The sequence below is a fragment of the Mesoplodon densirostris genome, chromosome 18, assembly GCF_025265405.1.
Source record: "Mesoplodon densirostris isolate mMesDen1 chromosome 18, mMesDen1 primary haplotype, whole genome shotgun sequence".
Lineage (NCBI taxonomy): Eukaryota > Metazoa > Chordata > Mammalia > Artiodactyla > Ziphiidae > Mesoplodon > Mesoplodon densirostris.
Genome location: NC_082678.1, coordinates 1,043,715 through 1,064,710, shown reverse-complemented (window position 1 = coordinate 1,064,710; position 20,996 = coordinate 1,043,715). Strand labels below are relative to the sequence as shown.

The 20,996-nt window shown below is 47.2% G+C and overlaps 2 protein-coding genes across 2 annotated transcripts; both read left to right on the top strand.

Annotated features, from left to right (window-relative positions):
* Nucleotides 1-966: 966 nt before the first annotated feature.
* Nucleotides 967-14,388, top strand: NME1 (NME/NM23 nucleoside diphosphate kinase 1). Its single transcript, XM_060082617.1, has 5 exons — nucleotides 967-1,051; nucleotides 8,985-9,114; nucleotides 12,139-12,240; nucleotides 13,286-13,398; nucleotides 14,086-14,388. The coding sequence occupies exons 2-5, from the start codon at nucleotides 8,989-8,991 to the stop codon at nucleotides 14,201-14,203; spliced, it is 459 nt and encodes a 152-aa protein (XP_059938600.1). The 5' UTR covers nucleotides 967-1,051; nucleotides 8,985-8,988; the 3' UTR covers nucleotides 14,204-14,388.
* Nucleotides 14,389-15,670: 1,282 nt separating this feature from the next.
* Nucleotides 15,671-19,410, top strand: LOC132479062 (nucleoside diphosphate kinase B). The gene is made up of 5 exons (XM_060082616.1): nucleotides 15,671-15,778; nucleotides 16,059-16,188; nucleotides 17,146-17,247; nucleotides 18,030-18,142; nucleotides 19,155-19,410. Exons 2-5 carry the CDS (start codon nucleotides 16,063-16,065, stop codon nucleotides 19,270-19,272), a joined length of 459 nt encoding a protein of 152 aa, XP_059938599.1. The 5' UTR covers nucleotides 15,671-15,778; nucleotides 16,059-16,062; the 3' UTR covers nucleotides 19,273-19,410.
* Nucleotides 19,411-20,996: the final 1,586 nt, after the last annotated feature.

Sequence of the window (20,996 nt, the reverse complement as noted above, 5' to 3'; positions counted from 1 at the left end):
GCAGGCAACATTTTCTTCCTTTTTTTGTCCACATAGTTTTACACTTACAAAACTATGATCCATTTGGAGTGAATTTTCATTTAAAGTGGGAGGTTTAGGTAGAGGTTTTTTTCTTCTTCTTCTTTTGCCTATAGATGTCCCATTGCTCCCGCACATTTGCTGAAAAGGCTCCTGATTCTGCTTTGTATCTTACCCCATCCATTCCTCCTACAGCAGTCAGAATGGTTTTTTAAAAAAATGTGTATCAGATGATATGATGCCCTACTCAAAATCTTCCAATCACTTCCCACCAAAACATAATCTTGCTGCTCTCCAACCGCAGTTTCTAGCGCTCAGCGCCCACTATAATACTGGCCCTTGGGTAATCACCAGAGTTGCTCCCTCACTTCATGCAGGTCTATTCTACTGCCACCTCCTTTAACCTTTAAAGTAGTTTACTGCTTCAACCTTCCTTCCGCCCTTGCCCTGCTTTTTCTTAACAACATTTGCATACTATGATATATTTCATATTAATTTGCTCATTTATTTATTGTTTGTCCCCATTCCAACCCCAAAACCAGCTCCAACAAAGTTTACTGCTATACCCCGGACCCTGAAACAATGCCTGCCACACAGAAGGTACTCGATAAAAAATCTGCTTGACAGGCTGGAAAGAATGAGTAAATGTAAAACGAGGGCGACCGTCTACTTTTAGGTCAGGCGCTCGTTCAGACTCAATGAAAAGTGTGAGCGCCACCTCTCGGGAAGCCAACTTGCTCGAGAAAAAAGACAGTCTCAGAATCTTAAGGAAAAAAAAAAAAAGATGGCGGTAGCCAGCCAGAAGAGCAGGAAGAAACAGTACCGGAAGTTGAACTTTGGAAATTGCTCCCTAGAATGACACCCGACTGTCAGGAGGAAGCGTAGGCGAGTGGTGTTCTGCAAAATGGGCCCTCCCGCAGCGGATCTGGGCAGAAGCGTTCCGGGCGGGCGGCTGCCGGGAACCACGAGGGGCGGGGGCGCATTTCCGGTGCCGGTGGCAGCAGAAGGAGTTGAAGCCCAAGTAGCCGGATTGGTGAGAAGGGTTCGGGGTACTGAGAGGAAAGGGAGAGGAAGGGGGTCCGGGGAGGGGGAGGTGAAGAGGTCGGATGCGTTCCGCTGTGAGGTGGCCAGGGTGATGGGGTGGGAGGGAAACGCCTGTCGACAGGTGCAGACCTGTCAGCTGACGTCCCACGCCACGTGGACTCACCTTTGTCCGTGGCTGCTTTTCCCATCAGGACGCGACCGTACGGGTTGTGCCTTATTTGTTTCTGTCTAGTGCAGTGCTGGGCTGTGAATGAATGACAGGTGTGTGTCAGGTGGATGTGGAGGACACTTAACAGGGACTGTTTGTAGCTCTTCAGCTCCGTTTTCTCCTGGGGAATCCATGCTTGTCTCCAACTTTCCCTGGGAGGTCTCCGCCGGTTCTTGAGCTTTGTCTCTTTTTCTTGGAGGTGTAGGGTGATTATCATTTAAGACATTTTCTTTGCTCTTATTGAGTGCTAGGCCCTGTGACTAGGTACCAGGGACAGACACAGAAGTAATCCATCCGTGTATACAGGCGGCAGGCCGGTGGAGAGACAGAAAACAGAAAATTCAGACATATTGTTAAGGTGCTGAAAGAAGCGGTAAACTATAAAGTACAGGAAGATAGAGCCAAGAGGTGGCGCTGTTATCCACAGAGGGATTGACTTTCAAGGTGAAGGTCCTCAGCCCGATCTTTTTCTCTGTAAAAGGAAAAGTCTGAAATGGATACTTTCTAGGCTTCCTTCCAGCATGATGTCGCATATCAGATATTACTCATGGCAATAGTTCTCCCACAGGCCACTGTTTACTGGTTAGTCAGAATATTCATTACATCTCATGATATAGCATAAGTTGCATAGGGTTGGGAAATCTGGATTTTGGTCCTCATTCGGGTGCTCTAGATCTGTTTCCTCATTTGTAAAAGAAGGGGATTGTAATGAAATAATCTGTAAAACCCCTTCTAGTTCTAATACCATGACTGTGGTGGTAGGTCAAACCATATTTTAGACTGCCCTGTACCAGACATCACTTTCACGTTATCACTGTAGTGTCCCTCATCTGGATAACTGAGAGATAGTGTCTTTTTTTTTTTTTTTTTTTTTTACATCCCCTGCCTTAGTTCTGCCCCAGTATTGGGTACACAGTAGATGCTTATGTTAGTTCAAAAACTGGCTCCTGTACACAGAAGGAAAGGAGAGACTGAAGAAAGGCAGACCACTCCAGATTGGTAGGTAACAGGTGTAGTGAGCAACGGAGCTTGAGGGCTATCTTGGGTGGTTGCCAGATGAGTAGATCTCTGCTCTCGCCCACCAAAGTTTTAAAAGTATACGTAGGGCTTCCCTGGTGGCCCAGTGGTTGAGAGTCCGCCTGCCGATGCAGGGGACACGGGTTCATGCCCCGGTCTGGGAAGATCTCACATGCCGCGGAGTGGCTGGGCCCGTGAGCCATGGCCACTGGGCCTGCGCGTCCGGAGCCTGTGCTCCGCAACGGGAGAGGCCACAGCAGTGAGAGGCCCAAGTACCACAAAAAATAATAATAATAATAAATAAATAAAATAATAAAAGTATACGTAGAGGTCTTAACTAGGTACAGTCACGTGTTCAGTTCAGATGGTCTCAGCAACACCTTACTCTCTCAAGGCTGTGTCCTTTGAACAGCCCCTACTGTGGGGACAGTAGGCAGAGTGTACATTCTAAGGACAGGGGTGGGGGTGAGGAGCCTCCAGTTTCTGGGTTCAGCTGGAGGGTCAGCTGGTAGTTATGACCTCCTCCAGTACTCCACCGCTTGTGACTGGCTCTTACAGCCTCACCCCCCTCCTTCTTCAGGGTCAGAAGTGTGCCCTGAGAGGTCAGCAAGGGGTTCTGCCAGCATGGCTCATTTGGCAGCTGTCTGACTGCGGTGGAGGCAGATGCCACAGCAACAGTATAGAGGCACATCCAAGAGAAAACATGGATTAAGATGATTCCCAAAATAAGTAACAGTTTTCTCTATGAAGAGCCCCATAATCTGAACCATTGATTTCCCACGACCCCTTAGAGGCAGTAATAATGTCCAAGGCGCTTCTGCTTTGGAGGACAGCTTTTCTCATGAAAGATATTTCAGTGATGGGTAAAGACAGGCTTTGCAGGCTGTCATTTAAGACTTGCTGGGTGACGTTAGTGAGGGCTTCTCTGTATGCTATGATGTCCTCCAGGCCAATGGAGGGGACAAAGATGGTGGCTAAATGATTGTACCAGTAGAAAACGGAACATGCCCACCTGGCCTGGAGGAGAGGGAGGTTGGTGGCTTTAGGAACTTGACCCGGTTGTACATACCATACATATTGGCCGGGGCAGGCAGCGGTGGACTGGGGGCAGGATATGCCAGACCAGGGACCCCACCTTCTCCCCTCTTTCAAAGGTGCGTGTTTCATTCCAGCTATAGCACATTTCAACAGTCCGGCTTGCAGTAGGACAGCAGGATCCCAGTAGGGATTGATTAAGTCTCGCTTACCCAGAGGTGTGAATTCACCCATCCCGGTGAGAAATCCCATTGCAAATTCCAGTAGATAACTCCTTTCCCAGGTATAATGGGGCTTGGTGTTCTCAGCAGCACAGCACACTGATCCACAGTGTGTTTGGGCAGTGGCTGTTTCCCAAGACTTCCTTACTTGTATGGCATTGGGTGTCTTGTCAGGGGTCCCCAGTCTGGCATTTGGGGCCATAGGTTCTACTGGTTGATCATTCAAATGTATCAGAATCTGGGACAGTACTTTAGTCCACCTGGCCAAGGTGGTTTTACCTGTTAGTAATTTAATCTGCTGCTTTACTATTCCATTTTTCCTTTCTGCCAGTCCTCCTGCCTGTGGGTTATAGGGGAGATGGAACTTCCATTTGATGTCATATTCTTTTGCCCAGTCATGACCTTTGAAATATAACCCCCGATCACTGTCTGTTCAACAAAGGTATCCATGCATGGTCTTAGCTTCTCTAATCCCCTGATAGCGGCAGCCTGGTTTGGGAGGCAACAGGGGACAGCTTGGGTTGGGCCAGATGCAGTGTCCACAAAAACCAGAGCATATTTAGAACCCTCACTAGGAGGGAGGGGGCCAGTATAATCAACTGGCCAATTGCACATCAGTTGGGAGCTCTGGTGGGTGGCTCCAGACTCCTTTGGCAGTTGCCTTGGCTGTTGTTTAGAACACACAGGACGTGCTATTACTGCATTAACTGAGTCACTGTATTTCAAAGGCAGTCCAGCATCCTTGGCAGTATGTCATCCCCCTGGGCACTTCAGTGTTCCCTCTTCCTATGCACCCAAGTGTCAGTTGCTAGGACTCATTTCTGGCCTAGGGCATCAGCTTCCTGATTGCCAGAGGATGTCAGTGCCTTATGAGCCGGGGTGTGGAAGACCGTGAGGAGGGCCTCAGACTCTTGCAGGTGAACCCAAATGTCTTTTTACATATGCAGACCCCAGCAAGGCTTGTTTATGATCATTCACCCCTTGTCTTTCCATTGTCTAAGCCATAGGGTCAATCCCTTTAGAGCAGCCCAACTGTCAGTGCAAAGCATTAATGGCCGGGGCTCACCAGCCCTCTGGAGGCTGCAGTTTGCTCCTCTTTCCAGGCATCAGTGGGAATTTCCCGGGCCAGGACATTTGAAGGATCTACATTCTCTGCAGGGCCTGAGAGCCCCCACATTTCTAGACAGCGGGCCGGTGGTAGGGTACTCCTCTGCTGCAAAGCGACGTGTCATTTAGTCAGTGTGGGGAGGTTGAGCCGTGGCAGAGGTGGGTAGATGGAACATATTCTGAACAACCCCTTCAAAGGAAGGGAAGTCCTTACCATGATGTGCTGTTTCTTTGTGAGAGGCTGTACCTGGAGGAATGCTGTGTACACTGCTAGAAGCTGGTACTCTGTGGGGGTGTATTGTGTTTCTGCTCCCTTCCAGGGACCAAAAATCCTAGGGGTACTCGCTTTCTGTTGTCTCTCCCACAGTGCCCGACCCAGATCTTCTGGAGTCACAGACACATCTAACTCAAAAGGTAGTCCGGCTTGGGAGATGCCCAGAACTTTAATTTGCTTCACTAGTATTTTTGCCATCTGAAAGGCGGCTTGCTGCTCTAATCCCCAGTCCCACGTATGCCCTCTCATTACCAGGTGGTATAAGGGAGGTATGGAGGCACTGTGCCAGATGAGGAATGAAAGTCCTCCCAAACCCCCACATTCCTACCAAGGCTGGCACCTCTTTCACATTCTTAGGGGTTGGATAGGCTTGTACATTATCAATGACAACTTCTGGGACAACTTGAATCTTACCCAAACGAAGGGTGGCCAGAAACGTTACTGAGGTGCCTGGGCCTTGAATTTTTTGTGGATTCACTGCCCATCCTCTCCGTCACAGATGTTCCAGCAAAGCCTGCAGAGTGTCCTGCAGCAGGGGCAAGTCTTCACATGTGAACATTATATCATCAATGTAATGGGCCCGTTTTACTGAAGTGGGGAAGGGGAACAGGCGCGGGTCTTGGGCTACCATCCCATGACACATGGTGGGGCTGTGCAGGCAGCCGTGAGGAAGTCCTTGAAAAGTCCATTACTGCCCCTCTCAACATGAAGGCAAATTGATCTTAGGTATCAGAAACCTATGCTTGTTGAAGTTTTTCCATAAAAGTCCTTGAATATGAAGCACTTTTGCAGGAACAGTTTTGCAAAACCATCAGAGTGCAGCAATGACTATAAATGAAAAGAGACTTTAAAATGGCCATGGTTAAAGATCGATGAGAGTTCATTATAATACAGTTGAGAAGGGAATTTGATTGTTTTTGTGACATACATTTTAAAATTATAACTAATAACATCATACCAGGACATATCAGATTTTTAGGAATTTCATACAAATATAGCCCAAAGAAAGTTTAACATCACTTCTTTTTTTTTAAAAAATATATTTATTATTTATTTATTTTATTTTTGGCTGAGTTGGGTCTTTGCTGCTGAGCGCAGGCTTTCTCTGGTTGCGGCGAGCAGGGGCTACTCTTCGTTGCGGTGCGCAAGCTTCTCATTGCAGTGGCTTCTCTTGTTGCGGAGCACAGGCTCTAGGCTCGCGGGCTTCAGTAGTTGCAGCACGCAGGCTCAGTAGTTGTGGCTCATGGGCTCTAGAGCGCAGGCTCAGTAGTTATGGTGCACGGGCTTAGTTGCTCGGCGGCATGTGGGATCTTCCCGGACCAGGGCTCGAACCCGTGTCCCCTGCATTGGCAGGCGGATTTTTAACCACTGTGCCACCAGGGAATTCCCTAACATCCCTTCTTATTTGACAGTGTTTCCCATATAATTTAATATATCAAATAGTCTAATTAGTTTAATATCTCTCTTTTATAAGGAAGGAGAATACGTCTTTTGAGATGTTCCAGGGGCCCTCTGGAAAATCCCAAAGTTAGTTCTAGGTCAGCATAACTTTATTTAGAATTAGATTTTGGGGGAGCTTGTCAAAAATACCAAAAGGTTGGGCCTCCCTGGTGGTGCAGTGGTTAAGAGTCCGCCTGCCGATGCAGGGGATACGGGTTCGTGCCCCGGTCTGGGAGGATCCCATATGCCGCGGAGCGGCTGGGCCCGTGAGCCATGGCCGCTGGGCCTGCGCATCCGGAGCCTGTGCTCCGCAATGGGAGAGGCCACAACAGTGAGAGGCCCACATACCGCAAAAAGAAAAAAAAAAAAAAAAAAAAAAAAACCAAAAGGTTTTAAAACACTAGATTAAATAGGATCTTAGCTCACTGTGAAACAATACTTAGTTATCTATTTAACTTAAGTGACAAAGACTCCAAAGGCAAATACAGAAAGTTACATAATTGTAAAAAAAACTTAGCTCTTTTAATAGAGAAGATTCAGTTTTCTTCAGTAATTGAAGATGTGATAAAGACAACATGAAGCACAAGAAATTATTTGGATAAAACCACAGAATCTTTTTTTCTGGGCAGGTTACTCAAAAGGTAAAGAAAAACCTCTTACAGTCCCATAAGGAACAGACCAATAGTCCAACAAAACCTTGTCCTTTGAGCAGATGAAAGAAAATTGTTTCAGCTTTATATAAGTACACTATTGATATCAAAGCTTATTTTTCTTTAGGCCAACTAAATAGAGCTCTTTTACAAATTAATTTTGACAATACTCTCCGGAGATAGAGAAACATCACCTATAATATATAACAAATCCATAGACATACGATCATCCTGACAGACACAAACAGAGAATCCATAGCTTTCTCTCCAGCACTTTAGCCATGAATCAAGTATCCACTCACATGGCTGAAGCCTTTTACTAATATTTGTGGAGAAGATGTTTAAAATGTGGGACTTCCCTGGTGGTCCAGTAGTTAGGACTCCAATGCTTCCACTGCAGGGGGAATGGGTTTGATCCCTGGTTGGGGAACCAAGATCCCTCAAGCCACGCAGCGTGGCCAAAAAAAAAAAAAAGTTTGTACTTGCCCTTGGTGAATAATCTTAGGGAAACTGTGGCCTAGATTTTGTGTGAGGGCGCTCCTATAGCAGTCTGCCCCCCCTTTTTCTTTGGTCTGTGAGCAGTGTTTTAGTTATTTCCTGTGGTGTTTGCATTTCAAAGACATGGTAAGATTTATAACTTCAAGGAACAGAGAAAGAATGCAAGTTTTCTCTTAAGAGTTTTGGGGTGTATTTCTCTATTATCAGAAGTCTAGGGTAATTACTGTTTCAAGTTTTTCTTTGTATTAGGGGTTGGACAGCATGGGGCCCTTCATCTGTTTCACTGTCAGTCACCACAACATCCTCCCCTTTGTGCTCCTCACTTTCCCAGGGATTCTGTCTCTTCTTAGTGTCCTAATCAGGCTTTGTCACAGCACTTGGACATTAATCTGCAGCAGTTTGTGCTCTCCTAGCTTTGCCATATGACAAGCTAAGATCTCCAATTTATAATCCTGCTCTCTCATCTTGTCTGCCAGCCCCAAAGCTGGCAGAGCAGTGGACACCTGCACGTTCTTCTCTAACTTCAGCTCTTCTTCCAACTGTCTAACTCGAGCTTCAGCCTCTAGTTGTGCATCTGCGGCCAGTGGCCTGCCCTCAGTAGAGGCCAGCCCACTGTGGCAGCCATTCATTTCCCTTCTTTGCTGCTCTGTGTAGTTTCTCTGATAAATGCACTAAAGCAGCCGGTGTTCTTGGGGCATCCTTGTTTTCATGTGGTGGTCCAGAAGTATCAAACACACAGGCCACCCTCCCCACATAGAGGTCGATGTTCAGCTTGGGATTTCCCCCCAGGGATGCCTCTTTCCCAAGGCCCATTTCTTCAGTCTCCTGGCTGGCTCACAAATTGTTAGTCCACACACTGGACCCTGTACAGAGAGGACCAGGAGAGACCAAAGAGGTAGAGACCACTACAGGTTGGAAGGTGGCAGTTTTAACAAGTAAGGGAACATACATATGAGGCTTGTCTTGGCTGGCTGCATTGTACCCACCCACCAGAATCTTAACATTTATATAGTTTATATAAACTTATATAGTTTAACTGGGTTCAGTCACATGTTCAGTCCAGGTGGTCTCAACAACACCTTACTCTCTCAAGGCTGTGTCCTTGTAATGGCTCCTACTGTGGGAACAGTGTACAGAGTGTATATTCCAGGGACAGGAAAGGGGTGAGGAGCCTCCGATTGCCGGAGTCCAGATCGAGGGTGAACTGGCAATCATGTCCTCTTGACATGACTTAATAGAAGCTTATTAAATCAAATGAAATAGAAATTATAGGCCCTGCTTTTGGACCCTTCCCCACTCTGGGGTATTAGTTCATAGATGAGGGGACTGAGGAGGAATTAGGTTTTACTAGAGAGTCCTGGAGTTGACGTTGCAGATTTAAACCAGCTTTATGGAGGTAATCCTCTTGAGAAGGATAACGATGTAGGCAGGATAGCCAGCGTTGCTTCATCCCTCCACCTGTCTATCCGCAGGACCATGGCCAGTAGCGAGCGCACCTTCATTGCCATCAAGCCTGATGGAGTCCAGCGCGGCCTTGTGGGAGAGATCATCAAGCGTTTTGAGCAGAAGGGATTCCGCCTTGTTGCCATGAAATTCATGCAGGTAAGCGGACTTCATTCATGCTATTTCTATTATTTCATAGAAATAGGAGAACATCGTAGGTCAGCCTCTCTGTTTCTCCCTTCAGCTCATTTTAGGCGTCTCCATTTAGGGTGAACACAAATGTCCTAAAACCCGGAAATGCCTCGGTGGCATCTCTGCTGAGTCTTGGAGCAAAAAAGTCATTTGCGACTTTCAGAAGTAGCCTCTCTTTCCTCTTGGCAATGCAGGGTTCCACATATTACTGCAGCACTGTGATTTCTGACTCAAAGCCCTGGGCATGTTTGAGCTCCTGATCATGAGCTTCCTGAGCACATAATTTGAGAGACCCCCCCCGTCTCCTCCCCACTGTCCCCACCGTTTGAGGCAGGTTGTTTTTCAGCAAGGAAGTCTTTCTATCATTGTTTAACACCTGCCTACTGTCTAGCATATATTAGGCACCATCAGGGCCTGTAGGGGAAAGTTGTGATTTTGCCCTTGGGGTGGCCCACCTGAAACAGCAGAGGGCAGACACACTTGCAAGATACCTACAAAACAATATTTCAAAAAATGCAAAGGATTGATTGACTAAGAACCCATCTTCAAACAGACCTGGGAAATAAGAATTTAAATTCTCAAAGCAAATACATTAGGGGATCATCTTTTTTTCCTATTAAGAGTCAACTTTAATGAATGAATCAGAAAAAAAAGAGTGGGGGGGTGGGTCATGCAGCTTGTGGGATCTTAGTTCCCTGACCACGGATCGAACCTGGGCCCTGGCAGTAAAAGCGCCAAGTTCTAACCACTGGGTTGCCAGGGAATTTTAAATTTAGTTTGATTTGCATTTTAGTTCCTGTGTGATGCTTTAGAAAAACTGTGTTAATATAAAAGGGAGAAGACTGATGTTAATGCTGAGGGCAGAGTGTGACAGGGTGATTAGAGCCAGGTATTGGACAAGCAGTGCTTTCCAGAGAGTTTGTATATTAAATTAGGTTTTTTTTTTAATGCAACTTTATTGGAGTATAATTGCTTCACAATACCGTGTTAGTTTCTGTTGCACAACAAAGTGAATCAGCCACATGCATACACACGTCCCCATATCCCCTCCCTCTTTAGCCTCCCTCCCACCCTCCCTATCCCACCCCTCTAGGTCATCGCAAAACACTAAGCCCATCTCCCTGTGCTATGCAGCTGCTTCCCACCAGCCAACTATTTTACATTCGGTCGTGTATGTATGTTGACGCTACTCTGACTTCGCCCCAGCTTCGACCTCCCACCCCATGTCATCAAGTCCATTCTCTATGTCTACCTCTTTATTCCTGCCTTGCAACTAGGTTCATCAGTTTTGAAGGTAAAGTGAAATCAAAGTATTGTTGATTGGGTGTTTACCACGTGCTGGGCACATGTGTTTTTTCATCTAGCTCTCATGACAACCCAGAGAGGTACTTATTCCTTTTCCCGTGGTTGTTAGTGATAGGAAGCTGAGGCTTGGAGAAGTTAAGTAATGTGTGGTTATCCAGTCAGTGATGCAGCTGGGATTTTAGCCCAGGCCTCCCTGACCCCTAAGTGCATACACTTTGTCCTCTACGCTGAGCTTCCCATCAAGGGCGTGGACTTGGTGAAGAATGGGAGGAGGGATGGCTGCCATGAGCCTACAGGTTATTTATTTATTTATTTAATTTTTTTCCTTTAAAAAAAAAATAGATTTAATTAATTAATTATTTTGGCAGCATTGGGTCTTCATTGCCGTGTGCGGGCTTTCTCTAGTTGCCGCGAGCGGGGGCTGCTCTTCGTTGCGGTGTGAGGGCTTCTCATTGCGGTGGCTTCTCTTGTTGCGGAGCACAGGCTCTAGGCTCACAGGCTTCAGTAGCTGTGGCTCACGGGCTTAGTTGCTCCGCGGCATGTGGGATCTTCCTGGACCGGGGCTCGAACCCGTGTCCCTTGAATTGGCAGGCGGGCTCGTAACCACCGCTCCACCAGGGAAGCCCCTACAGGGTTATTTAAATGTGGAGGGAGGTGAGGGAAGACTTGAGCCCCCTCCCCACTTGCCCCCACCCCCAAAAAAAACCGCCTGTGACCTGTTTTGCAGAGTAAAGATAATCAGAACCAATTAATAGAATTAAAGGAGTGTTCTGGTAAGGGAAGATAATCAGTGTGTTAGGAGACTACCACTGCAAGTCTTCCATTTGGATTGAAAGGGATAGGTCAGGGTGAACATTAACACGGGGTGATGACGTGGTTGTGTAATTTTACTTTGGCAAGTGACAGACAGCTGGGGGCTGAATGGTAGGATGTTCAGGATGTGCTCTTCAACAGCAAATCCCCACACTTCTGTGTATCCCTGAAGTGTGCAGTATGCTGTACGATGCAGTACCACAGACCTGGGAAAGCGAAGGGTCCTCATTAGACCCTTAAAAGCATGTATATGGTGGGGAAGAGGGAACACAGCTGAGTCGAGCTGGCATTGCTAAGCAGATAGTTTGCTCTCTACCTAACTTGATTTGTTCCCAGATACCAGCCTTGGTTGGATTGTGAAAGATTCTAATTCATTCTTCAGTAAAATTACTTACTACTAGATGTCATGTACTTTTGGGTGGTTTGCAAATACCTGTGGTAATTGCATGGTCACCACACTGGGCCTTTATTCTCTGAATAAATATGAAGAGAAATGGCCTGGTTCAGTTTGCTTCTCATCCAATGCTGAGACCACCTCCCTGTAACGTTTTAGTTGAGGCTTGCTTGGGCGTGGAAATTTATTGTATTGTTAGTTTTCCTGTGTAAAATACCATGGCTGGATTCAATTCTAATGTTCTGCAACTTTATGCTGATCAGTCAAGGACAGTAGGGAGAAAACTGGTACAAAGCTGAAGCACTTTTAGTTCCTGTCACTTCTTCCCTTTGGTAAAGTCAAGGGTGAATTGGATTATAATAGAACAAGTGAGCTGAGAGCTCACGTTTTAAACAGCAGGATGGGTAGGTGGGAAATAACTAAATTGCTGGTTCTTAGATAGTTTTGGGATCAATTCTCTTCTCTATCCTGTGGGATAGGCTTCTCAAGACCTTCTCAAGGAGCACTATATTGACCTGAAGGACCGTCCATTCTTTGCTGGCCTGGTGAAATACATGAACTCAGGGCCAGTGGTTGCCATGGTGAGTGTAACATGTGTGGGATGTTGATGTGAATGACTCGGTTGGGAGTGAAGAGTGAATATTGTGATTCTTGCTTCTAATGCCAGGTCCTCATTGATGCAAAGGATTCTGAGGCTAGGGCACTGGACATTTAGGGTATGAGTCAGCTCTCTGGCTCACCAAAGACAAAATACCTTTGCTTGCTGAACTGAAGACTCACATCTGGGAGAAATCAGGAGAGACATGCCTGATTGTAAGCTCCTGGAGGTGAGGGAGACGGTGTCTTGTTTATCACAGTGACTCTTCTCTTAGTATGTATTGCTTGTCATCTTTGTACCAGGTTCTTTTAGACACTGGGGATACAGTCACAAATGAGACAAAATAGGTAACTGTTTTCATAGCTTTCCTCGCCTACGTATCCTGAAAAGGGAGGATGGGCAGATAATAAAGAAACCAAAAAACATATATATATCAGCTAATGATTAGTGATATGCACAGAAATGAAATAGGATTATGTGATAGCAAGTGAGCGCTTTAGACTGGGTGGTCAAGGAACGTGATTTTCAAGCTGAGATCTGGATGAGAAGGAGCCGGCCATGTACAAATTCACAGTGAAGAGCATTCTCAGCCATGAAAATAGCATGTGCAAAGGACCTGGGGTGGGGGACTTTTGAGGTACAGAAAGATGCTTGGCGTAACTGAAGCCTGGTGGGTGAAAGGGAAGGTTGGATGAGATTAATTCATAGGCACAGGCAGAGGCCAGATTATGTAGGGCTGTCTCAGCCCTGTACTTCCTGAGTGCTGGGAAGCTATGGAGGTTTCTACACTTGGTATTTTAGAAATGCCATTCTGTGTCAAGAATGGATTGTAGAAAGGCAAGAGGAGGGCAGGGAGACCAATATTCCCAGTGCTGGAACACTTAGATGCCCCATAAATATTTGTTCAATGAATGAATGTCATTATAAGGGGGGCTTTTTCTTTTTCTTTTTTTTTGGAATTAATAGTTTTCAGATTTTCTGCTGAGATTGGTTTTCTTCCTTGACCATATCTTCGTTTGTCCTTGGAGGTCTGGGAGGGGCTGAATGTTGTGAAGACAGGTCGAGTGATGCTTGGGGAGACCAACCCTGCGGACTCCAAGCCTGGGACCATCCGTGGGGACTTCTGCATCCAAGTTGGCAGGTGAGAGTCGGTGCATTTTACTCTTTTCTAAAATCCAAGTGCCACAAGAATTTGAAGCTGAGGGTAGACATGATGCCATATACAGAGCAATTTGTAATCAGAGTTTATTGTTTTCCTCCTTCTTTTTTTTTGGCAGTACGCGGGCCTCTCACTGTTGTGGCCTCTCCCGTTGCGGAGCACAAGGCTCCGGACGCGCTCAGCGGCCATGGCTCACGGGCCCAGCCGCTGAGCGGCATATGGGATCCTCCCGGACCGGGGCACGAACCCGTGTCCCCTGCATCGGCAGGTGGACTCTCAACCACTGCGCCACCAGGGAAGCCCCTCTCCTCCTTCTTAATTGGTGTTTGGCTTTGCAGGCCCTCTGCCTTTGGTCATCAACATCACTATGGTTGTGCCTTTGTTGTGAGAGTAGAACCTGGTACAATGTGCTTTGCTGGCCAGAGTCCTTCCTGAGGCTCCCACTGCTTGCATCAGTGTTGCTAGGAGGGCTGGATGTGGAGAGGGCATTCTTTATCCTTACATTAATGGCAGTCATGGGTTTTTTTCTTTTGACATGGAGTAACGTATATGGAGCTTTGTTTTTTTCTGCTCCGGTGGCTGTAGGTTTTCTGGCAGTGGAAATGAGGGGAGCTTCTGGGCAGTTTAATCCTCTGACCTTGGTAACGTGGCCGTCTCTTTCCCATCCAGGAACATCATCCATGGCAGTGATTCTGTGGAGAGTGCAGAGAAGGAGATTGGCTTGTGGTTTCACCCTGAGGAACTGGTAAATTACAAGAGCTGTGCTCAGAACTGGATCTACGAGTGACGTGGAAGCAGACCACAGTGCTTGTCCCACCCCAGTTCCCCTCCCTCTCATGGGCAGGGGCCAGGTCATAGCAAATCTAGTTATTTCTGAAAACTTGCTTTTCATCTGAAGGGAAACTCTTGGAGCTATGGATGCTCCCTGTACAGTGTTATGTGCTATCATCAGATTAAAATGTTTCATCTCAAGGAGGGAGTCATTGAGTAAGGTACTTTGTATTGTTGTATTGCTTTGTATTCTTTTTTCTTTTTCACGTATTCTGGCTAACCTAAGCTAATAGAGAGTGTAAATACTATATAAATTATATTGGCCTGAGAGATAACACATACACACACATTCTTTGCCTGTCCCTCTCTTCCCCCTGCATTCCATCCACTCTTGGCACTGAGCCAGTCAACAGCTATCTGTCAGGGATCTGCTAGGTTGCCAAGACTGACCTACGCATTGAAGATTCCCTGGAAATAAAAGATACCCTTCCTGCTCTTGAGAAGCTCTGAGGGATTCAGTGGCTGGGGGAGTGTGAGAAGTTGTAACTACTCCAAAGCAAAAAAGCTATGTGGATAGTGGGCCTGGATTTCTGGGATGACCTCAAAAGAAGCAGAAGATATCTTGTAAGTAGTTGTGATTTGTTAGGATATTGATTTGGTTGCTTTAATAGAGACAAGATGGAAATTTACTTATCATTTACTTAAAAATTCAAACTGGAGATCTGATGTAGATCACTGTGACTCTAGTTAACAATACTATGTATATTTGAAATTTGCTAAGAGGGTAGATCTGTGTTCTCATCACAAGAAAGAGAGAGAGAGAGAGGGAGAGGGAGGGGAAGGGAGGGAGGGAAGGAAGGAAGGAAGAGAGAGAAAGAAAGGTAGATAGAAAGAAGGACAGGAAATGGTAACTGTAGGAAGCCGTTGTTATGTTAATTAGCTTGATTGTGTTAGCTAACCCTTGGATGCCATCCTCCAGGCATCCCCCTCCAGGCAGGGGGACTCATCAAAGCAGGGCCGAAGGTCAGATGGTGTTTGAGGAGGGTGCTGAGGGAGGCTCCTTGCGGGGAGAAGTGAGGTGGACGCGCATTGGGAGGCCGCCAGTTCGGATGAGGGAGGTGGAGGGCTTGAAGCAGGGCTCAAGCAGAGGGGAGGGAAGGGGAAACTGGATTTCACAGGTAGGATAAGGACTTGTGCTAGACGGGGAGGAGAGAAAGCAGCTCTGGGTGCTCGGTGAATGGGGAAAAGCAGATGGTACTGGCCGGGGTACTGACTCAAGACCAGGAGAGGTTTGCGTGCGCGCGTGCGAGGAGGTACTGAAGACAGGAGTTGGGATTGGACGCGCGCAGTTCTACTTCTGGCACATCCAGGTGGGGTAGAAATCACTTCCTGCCCCTGGAGCCCTCCCTGGTTTACTCTGCAAACCCGGGGCGTGGACAGAGACGTCCGGAAGCGTCCAGCCTCGCGGGTTGGGCGGAGGGCCGTCCGGGGTGTGGCTTCCGCCGGCCCCTCCTCCGCGGGCTCCCTGCGGCGGTGGTCGCTCAGCTCTCGGCTCAGGCCCGCATCGCCGCCCGCGCCCGCCCGCTTACCGGTAAGATGGCGGCCCCGATCCCTTCCCCACCTCGGGCCCCCTCGGTCCCGCAGGCCGGGCGCTCCCCCGGGACCCCTGCCGAGTGTCCTCCGCGGGCATCCGGGGACGGCTGAGGGGCGGCGGCCCGGCGCTGGCAGGGCTGAGGCGTCCCGCAGGCCACGTGTCCCGCGGTAGCGGCGGGCGGGCGCGGGAGCCACGTGGCCTCCGGGCCGGGGTCCGGACCCCCTCGAGGCCTGTGTGAACGCGGCCGCGACGCCGTGACCGCACCTGCCGCCCGCAGGACCATGGCCCACGCGGAGCGCACCTTCATCGCCATCAAGCCCGACGGCGTGCAGCGCGGCCTGGTGGGCGAGATCATCAAGCGCTTCGAGCAGAAGGGATTCCGCCTTGTGGCCATGAAGTTCCTTCAGGTGACGCGCCCCGCTCCCCTCCCCCCGCGGCGGCGAGGTTGCGGGTGGTTTTCCTTCCCCGTAGCGTCGATCCGCGTGTCTTTTCCTAGTCGGAGTCCCCCTTGGCTGATTTCGGACCCGCGAATACCCCTTTGCTTTGGGCCTCCAACCCCCTCTCCCCCACCCAGGGCGCCGCGGGGCCGCTAGACCCTTCCCCGAGGCCCGGGGGGACAGACGCCCTTGGAAGGTTAAGCGGAGGTGACGTGGCTCAGGCTCCGGGGCTGCTTCGTTCCCGCGGCTGCGACGGGCAGTGGGCCGCAGGGGGGCAGCAGGGAGTGGAGGAGGTCTGCGCCCCGGGCCCACGCAGGTCCACCCAGGCACGGGATGGAGGCTGGAATCCTTTTGTGCTTCAGCTTGCAGCTCTGAGACGATTGGGGTCTTAGGTGGGGTGTGCCGTACTCTGCCCTTTCTCTGCAGGCTCCCTTTGGCACAGGGCAGTAACTTTATCTTCCACATTAAATTTGGGGTACAGATCTGGACCTTAGGGGATAAGTACCTAAGAACTGAAATTTAAACCAAGCTTTCTCAGTTAACGTCTGAAATGTTTAAAAGGGCATTGGGAATGGGCCAGGGGGTTTGATATGACCTCTGTCTGGCATATTTCCTTTGATTGCAGCCAACACTTAACTCCCTAGCCACCTCTAAGGATTATAACATCCGTCAGGTCATTGACATGAGGGTGTCTTCATGATCAGAACAATCTTTCCGCTAAGATAGCATCAGTTTCATGGTTTGGATGTTTTTTTTTTTTTTTTTTTAAATACACACCTTATGAATGTGAGCTAAAATACACACCCAGACTTTTAGAGAACCTACCATGTTACTGGCGGGGGGGCGAGCGGGTTCTGAGGATGGGATGGAGCCATATTTGAGCCTTTCTAGTTTCCTTCCTAATTGGTACCTCCTCTTCAATGCCAGGCCTCTGAGGAACTCCTGAAGCAGCACTACATTGACCTGAAAGACCGCCCATTCTTCCCAGGGCTGGTGAAGTACATGAACTCAGGGCCGGTTGTGGCCATGGTAAGTGCTTGTGGTGGAGGAGAGGGAACCAAGGAAAGTAACGGCTGATAGGTAACTGGGTTTGCTCAGTGTCTTCACGTTCCTTTTTAGACATCTTCTGCAGATACTCCAAATTCCTTGTTTTACAAAGGCAGCCTGCTGGAGTGAGTTAGTTTACATACCAACTGGGAACTTGGGAGGAAAAAGGAAGTGAGAATCAGAACTTAAAAAGAGTCCTCTGTGATCCTGTGCTAGAAATGAACTGGTCTGTTTCTTCCTGTGGCATTAATGTCCAATTGGAAATGAAGTGAATAGACGTAGAGGGTATAATAGGGAGTTACTAAAATTGTTGGGAAAGAAGCCCTACTTCCTGTTCCCTGAGGGTGACCTTTTCTTCTTTCTGCTTTTCCCCTGGAATACATCGTCCCCTTTCATGTCCGTCTTTGCTCCAACAGTCTTCTGCGATGCCCTTCCCACTCATCCTGTTCCAGGCTGCTCACTTTTCTTTACCCTTTCACCACTATTTTTTGAGAGTTTGTGGCTGCATAAAGATCTTCAGTCTTGTTAATCTCTGTCTCAGCCAGAGTGGGAAGTCCTCAAGTTGGGCAGACTTTTTCTCTGTATCCTAGCAATACACTTGGGATGGAGTATGGAGTATTTTATATCGGCCCCTACTACTGCTGGGGTTGGCTGATAATCATGTCACTGATTGGTCTTACTGATATGTGCTGTTAGAGGTAAATGTTTGTTTTTAATCGTCCTGAATGGCAGAACTGATGAAATTCCTTTTCCCTAATGTCAAGGTCTGGGAGGGCCTGAATGTAGTGAAGACAGGGAGAGTGATGCTTGGGGAGACCAACCCAGCGGATTCTAAGCCGGGCACCATTCGTGGCGACTTCTGCATTCAAGTTGGCAGGTAAGTTCCAAGGGACACTAATGACTTTCCCTCAAAGCCACTTAACTTGGGTTTAAAACAAACATTTTTGGCATATTCCAATTTTAGAAAAATTTGAACGTTTAAAGTAGGTGGTAATTATCATTGGATGAACGCTTTCTTAAATAGTTACTTCTCTAGGCTACTTAAAATTTTAGCCAAGGCATTGCACAAGGGAGCTGCCTGCGGTAGGTCCTTCGTGATAGCAGAAAGTGCGGCGAGTGGGGCAAGGAAGGGGTCTAGCCTTGGCTCTGCCCTTTGTGGTGCTGTGTCCAAGGGTGCATCACTTTTAGCCTTTTTGGTTCCCTCATACAGAATCTCTACAAAAATTTTTATAGTTATGAGACTCAAATGGAATAAAGGGATTGTCAATAAGTGTGAATGTTTTTTTTTGTTTTTTTTTTTTTTTTTTTTTTTGCGCTACGCGGGCCTCTCACTGTTGTGGCCTCTCCCGTTGCGGAGCACAGGCTCCAGACACGCAGGCCCAGCAGCCATGGCTCATGGGCCCAGCCACTCCGCGGCATGTGGGATCCTCCCGGACCGGGGCACGAACCCGCATCCCCTGCATCAGCAGGCAGACTCTCAACCACTGTGCCACCAGGGAAGCCCAAGTGTGAATGTTTTGATTGGACTTTGCAAATTAGTGTTGTAAGAAAATACAGCAGCAATGGCTATTGATAATGAATACGTCACATCTAGTTTGGGTTTTGGTCTGGGTATTCCTATATTTTTCAAAATTTGAGAAGTAATGTTTTGTGGCAATCTTGGGTACAAGCACTGTTTTGAAAATTTAGAAGCATAATAAAGTTGAACCAAGTGATGCTTTTGGCTTAAGTACTTTTATAGTTGCTTTTAAGAGGAGATACTTGGGGATGGTCAGCTGCTTCAAGGAACAACTGGCTGAAAAGGTCTTCAGTGACTGTCCTTTGCTTTATCCATTAAACAGGCTTTTGTACTTTAAAATGTGGTAACTAGAAATTGTTCTCCTTCTTAGGAACATCATTCATGGCAGTGATTCAGTAAAAAGTGCTGAGAAAGAAATCAGCCTGTGGTTTAAGCCTGAAGAACTGGTTGAGTACAAGTCTTGTGCTTTTGACTGGATTTATGAATAAGAGGTGGACGGAGCATCAGTCCCCTCTGGCACCACCTGATGTGTCCCTGGGCACAGCTCTTCATTCCACTAACTTGGAAGCAGTAGGATGGATGTTTCTTTCCTGAAGTATATCTACCAATAAAGCCTTTGAAAATGGGGTGCAGCCTCTGGTGATTACTGGTTACTAAGCTGGAAGACGTGACTTGGTTCCCTGGCTATCGTAGTGTTATCTAGAACAAATTAATCCTGCTTGTTATGGAAAAATGATTTAATCCTTCTCAGCACCTGATATACTTCCAGACTCTAGGAGGGAAACCAGTGAGGCTGAAGAGGACAAGTGTGGCAGTGGTTGCGGATCTGAGGAAACTAATAAGGAAATAATGAAAATAATAAAGATCCCAACCACTTTAGCCGATGTAGAAATGCACATTTCTGTACAAAGAATTTTTTGAAACTTGGTAGAATGAAACATCGACTAGTCAAGTTGTCCAGATTTACATTCTTGTTGATTGCAAACTGGGCACGTTATGTATGAGGAAATGGAAGCCTAAGGACACCTGTAAGGTGAGGATGATACCATGGCAATGCAGGATTAAATGAAACAATGCATGTAAAGCAGTTAACCTAGCGCCTGGCCCATAGCTGGTACACAAATATTCCCTGCAACCCTACCTCCCTTCTTATTCTCTACCCTGGGATGAGATATTTATCATGCCTACTTCCTGGGCTAGTAGTAAGTGGTTACAAAATCCATATTGCCTGTTAATTTTGCTGGATTGGTACAGTTGTAAAATGATGCCAAAGAGCACCTATCAATATAAATTGTCACTATCATCTGGAGTCTGCCTTAAAAATGAGATTATAGAAACGTGGGTTTATGAATACCTGTTTTCTTAGGAAACTGGTGAAAACTTTTTCATGCCACTTCCATATAAAAGACTCAACTTTTTTTTTTTTTTGGCCACATGGCTTTGCAGGATCTCAGTTCCCCGCAGGGATTGAACCTGGGCCACAGCAGTGAAAGCCCAGAATCCTAACCACTAGGCCACCAGGGAACGCCCTCAACGTTACGTTTTTTTATGCACATTGCTATAGTGTAAGACAATGACAAACATCAACAGCTTGGTACAAAAAAGTGTCAGGATTCTAATTTCAAGTCAACGATTGACAAGAAATTTAACATTTTCTAAATTATTTTTTAGTTTCAAATGAATCTCATGTTTATATATGCTACATGCTTTCACTACATTAAATGGCAGTTTATTGAAATTAGATCCTGGGGCAGGCCTGGGGTCTGCATTTTAACGTGGAGGTGCCCACCCTGGATCCACATGCACAGTGGCTAAGGTACCTGTAAGCAGTGGCAACAGTTATGCATAGGCTTACTCTGTGCCAGGGATGTTCTAAGAACTTCACGTACATGAATTCATTTAATGTTCACAACTCTTAGGAAGTTGGTGCTAGTATCCTATTTTATAATTGAGGAAACTGAGTCAAGTTAGAGAGCTTAACAAGTGAAGGAGTCAAGTTCCAATGCAAGCAGCTGGCTTCAGACTCTGCTCTTGGCCACTGTGCTTTACTACCTTTATATAGTTTTGCAAGTGACATGATAAAGTCATGAGTTTGGAGGGTGATGAAGTCAAATTTGGAGTGGTGAGAGCTGAGAGGGAGGATATGAATGTTAGGACTTAATTTGGTAGAACTGAATGAGGAAGGGTAGACTATGGTGAGGACAAAAGCACT

Bases quoted from the DNA above. Each gene is read 5' to 3' on its own strand.
- LOC132479062 (XM_060082616.1), top strand. From the start codon at position 16,063: ATGGCCCACGCGGAGCGCACCTTCATCGCCATCAAGCCCGACGGCGTG. The intron at 16,189-17,145 runs GTGACGCGCCCC...CTTCAATGCCAG, and splicing joins TGGCCATGAAGTTCCTTCAG to GCCTCTGAGGAACTCCTGAA. The intron at 18,143-19,154 runs GTAAGTTCCAAG...TCTCCTTCTTAG, and splicing joins TTCTGCATTCAAGTTGGCAG to GAACATCATTCATGGCAGTG.
- NME1 (XM_060082617.1), top strand. From the start codon at position 8,989: ATGGCCAGTAGCGAGCGCACCTTCATTGCCATCAAGCCTGATGGAGTC. The intron at 9,115-12,138 runs GTAAGCGGACTT...CCTGTGGGATAG, and splicing joins TTGCCATGAAATTCATGCAG to GCTTCTCAAGACCTTCTCAA. The intron at 12,241-13,285 runs GTGAGTGTAACA...TTGTCCTTGGAG, and splicing joins CAGGGCCAGTGGTTGCCATG to GTCTGGGAGGGGCTGAATGT.